Source organism: Octopus sinensis, linkage group LG14 (genome assembly GCF_006345805.1).
Source record: "Octopus sinensis linkage group LG14, ASM634580v1, whole genome shotgun sequence".
NCBI classification, from domain to species: Eukaryota; Metazoa; Mollusca; class Cephalopoda; order Octopoda; family Octopodidae; genus Octopus; species Octopus sinensis.
The window spans coordinates 49,790,129-49,792,628 of record NC_043010.1 but is presented as its reverse complement, the minus strand read 5'-3'; the positions used below and the strand labels follow the sequence as shown (position 1 = coordinate 49,792,628).

The 2,500-nt window shown below is 35.0% G+C and overlaps 1 protein-coding gene across 7 annotated transcripts in view; it reads right to left on the bottom strand.

Moving 5' to 3' along the window:
* LOC115219521 (probable JmjC domain-containing histone demethylation protein 2C) overlaps nucleotides 1-2,500 on the bottom strand; it is a 321,052-nt gene that overhangs the window by 112,512 nt on the left and 206,040 nt on the right. For all 7 annotated transcript variants that reach the window (XM_036509010.1, XM_029789698.2, XM_029789699.2 and 4 more), the window contains one exon: nucleotides 2,405-2,493. In XM_036509010.1, the coding sequence (XP_036364903.1) occupies nucleotides 2,405-2,493 (89 nt within the window). The remainder of the gene's footprint in view (nucleotides 1-2,404; nucleotides 2,494-2,500) is intronic.

Genomic DNA, 2,500 nt, shown 5'->3' with positions numbered 1-2,500 from the left:
GTGGGGGACAAAAAAGTTGGACGCAAACTTGTAAATGCCTCAGAACTTTCGAAAGAGAGACGATGGGGGATGGGAAGAAAATCGAATGGATAGAAATCAAGATAAATCGATATCGCCCACTACTTCCAGGACTAAGTTTTTTATAACAGAGATGATTCAATTATGGACTACAAACCGGATTATCAACTAGATTCTTCTTTTATATATATATATTTTTTATCGTATTCTAAATAATTTGCTCTCTACCATCGCTATATACACACACAGATTGGAATCGACTAATGAATTGATGCAACAAAAAAACAAAAGTAAACAGTAAATATTACTACAAACATAATTTGTGGCACTACCAGTATGACAACACTATTTAAAATTTCGAAAACCTCATGTGTGTGTGTACATTCCATTCTTCACATGTCGCTGATGTGTTTTGTTCTGTTTTTGCGTTTTTTACGTGTTTTTAATTAATCACATATAGTTTATTCAGTTCTGTTCCTCAAGATCAACTAACAAAGTAAAATGTTTTGGTATTTTCTTTTTTAATTTTTAACTAGATGGATCAAATTAACTTGATGTTGGAAGGTACCGACGAGAGACAACTTTAACCATAACACGAATCTTCCACACAGCGCACACACACACACTGATAGTTTTAAATCGACTTTATAGGGAGAGCAAGCATGAAACATTGCTGAATCCAGATGCATTATATATATATATATATATATATATATATATATTATACATGTTTATGAATATGTGTTGCATTCGAACTTCACTCGTTTGGACCAAGACACGAAGAAAGCGTAGCGAGGGCGGTCACAGATGTGTGACAAAAGATTTCCGGACAATGAACAGAAGTTAGAACAAGAACAGTAACAAACAAGTGAAGAACGAATATACAGTGCGTGTTTAATTGGAAAAATGACCGTCCCGAAATACGATATAGATATATATAAGCATTTTTTTATGTCGAGTTATAATAAAAATAATTTTACATTAAACTAAAGGATTACAAAATACTTTTTGTAGAGTACATATTTTTAAGAATAGTTGACAGTGATTTCGAAGTTTCGGACAGTTTAGCCTTCATCGGATAGCCCAGTGAAAGCTAGACAGGTCAAAACTCCGAAGCCACTATCAAAACTATCCTTGTTAAAGTAAAACATACAAAAAGGAATGTTCTTTAGTCTAAGTTAAAGCTGTTAGGACACCGCCTTCACACGGCGACGTGTACCGTATATATACGTGCGTATGAGGAGAGGATGAACTCATCGAAGTCAAAAAACGAGAACCAACGAAGATTTATACTTCAGCGGGGACAACATTAACCGATAGGGAAGGTCACAGGATTTTATAAAGCACATATTTGCGTATACGCAGCATTTAGCGAAGTATAAGAATGGATGAGGAAAAGAGAGAGAGAGAGATCAGGCAATACGTGTTTAAAGCAAAAAAAAATATTACAGTAAATCGATAAAACATCCTCTTACCCTCGGGATTTAATATTTCTTTTTCTTTTTAATTATATAGCCTCGGTAAGTTTATACACCAACGGGTTTAGCATTTTTTGATACAATAAACAAATCCAGTGAAAAGAGAAGTGTTTAAAGTACTTGAAAAACTCAAGTACATTATTGTTTAAACTTCACTGAGGACTTGTCTGGCGAGAGATATTTGTACAGAAATAAATAAGTGGTGGTGAATGTAGTCACTTTTTTTTGTTGTTTTTTGAATGTTGAAACCGTAGCTGGAGCGTCGTCTATCAATTGGACGGAGGCCATGAACTTTGCAGTGGGTACAAGTAGGTCAGAATAGCTATCTGTTTATCTCATCTGTTGAAGCAAGCAAGCCAGTCAAATACACGTGACCTTGATGTGACTCAGACTTAGACAAACAAACCATGTCAAGTCGCAATTCCAGTAGATAAGAAGAAAAAAAGACAGTAGTCACTGTTTAAAGGCACGCGGTCGCGCACACGCACGCAAGTCCACCAGTTAGGATTGGTCGGTAGTAATCGTAGTAGCAGTAGTAATAATAATATAAAATAAACAGAGAGAGAGAGAGAAAGAGGGGAAAAAAACAAAGATAAATATATATAAACGAACTAAAAAAAAATATGAATAAAAGGAAACAACTGTGGTGAAGGGACGGACGGACGGCAAAGTTTTGCGATGAGTAAGTTTGGAGGAAGTGTTTTGTGTATTCAAACTTCAAAAATAAGCAAATCGATGAGATTTTCGTAGTTTCCGCTGTGTAGAGAAACACCACATGTTAGCATAATTTCGATGCAGACTGATAAATAAAAAACAAGGAAGATGTAGGAGATAATAATCAATTAGGGTCGATCCCCTTTATAACATTATGAAAAATAATAAGTAAATAGATAAATAAATAGACTTACGTTTAATTTGCAGTCGTTTTCTTTCGTATTCCTTGGTCTGCGCCTCGATGTTATGCCAACCTCAACGCCTCGTAATATTGAATCCACAACTACAAA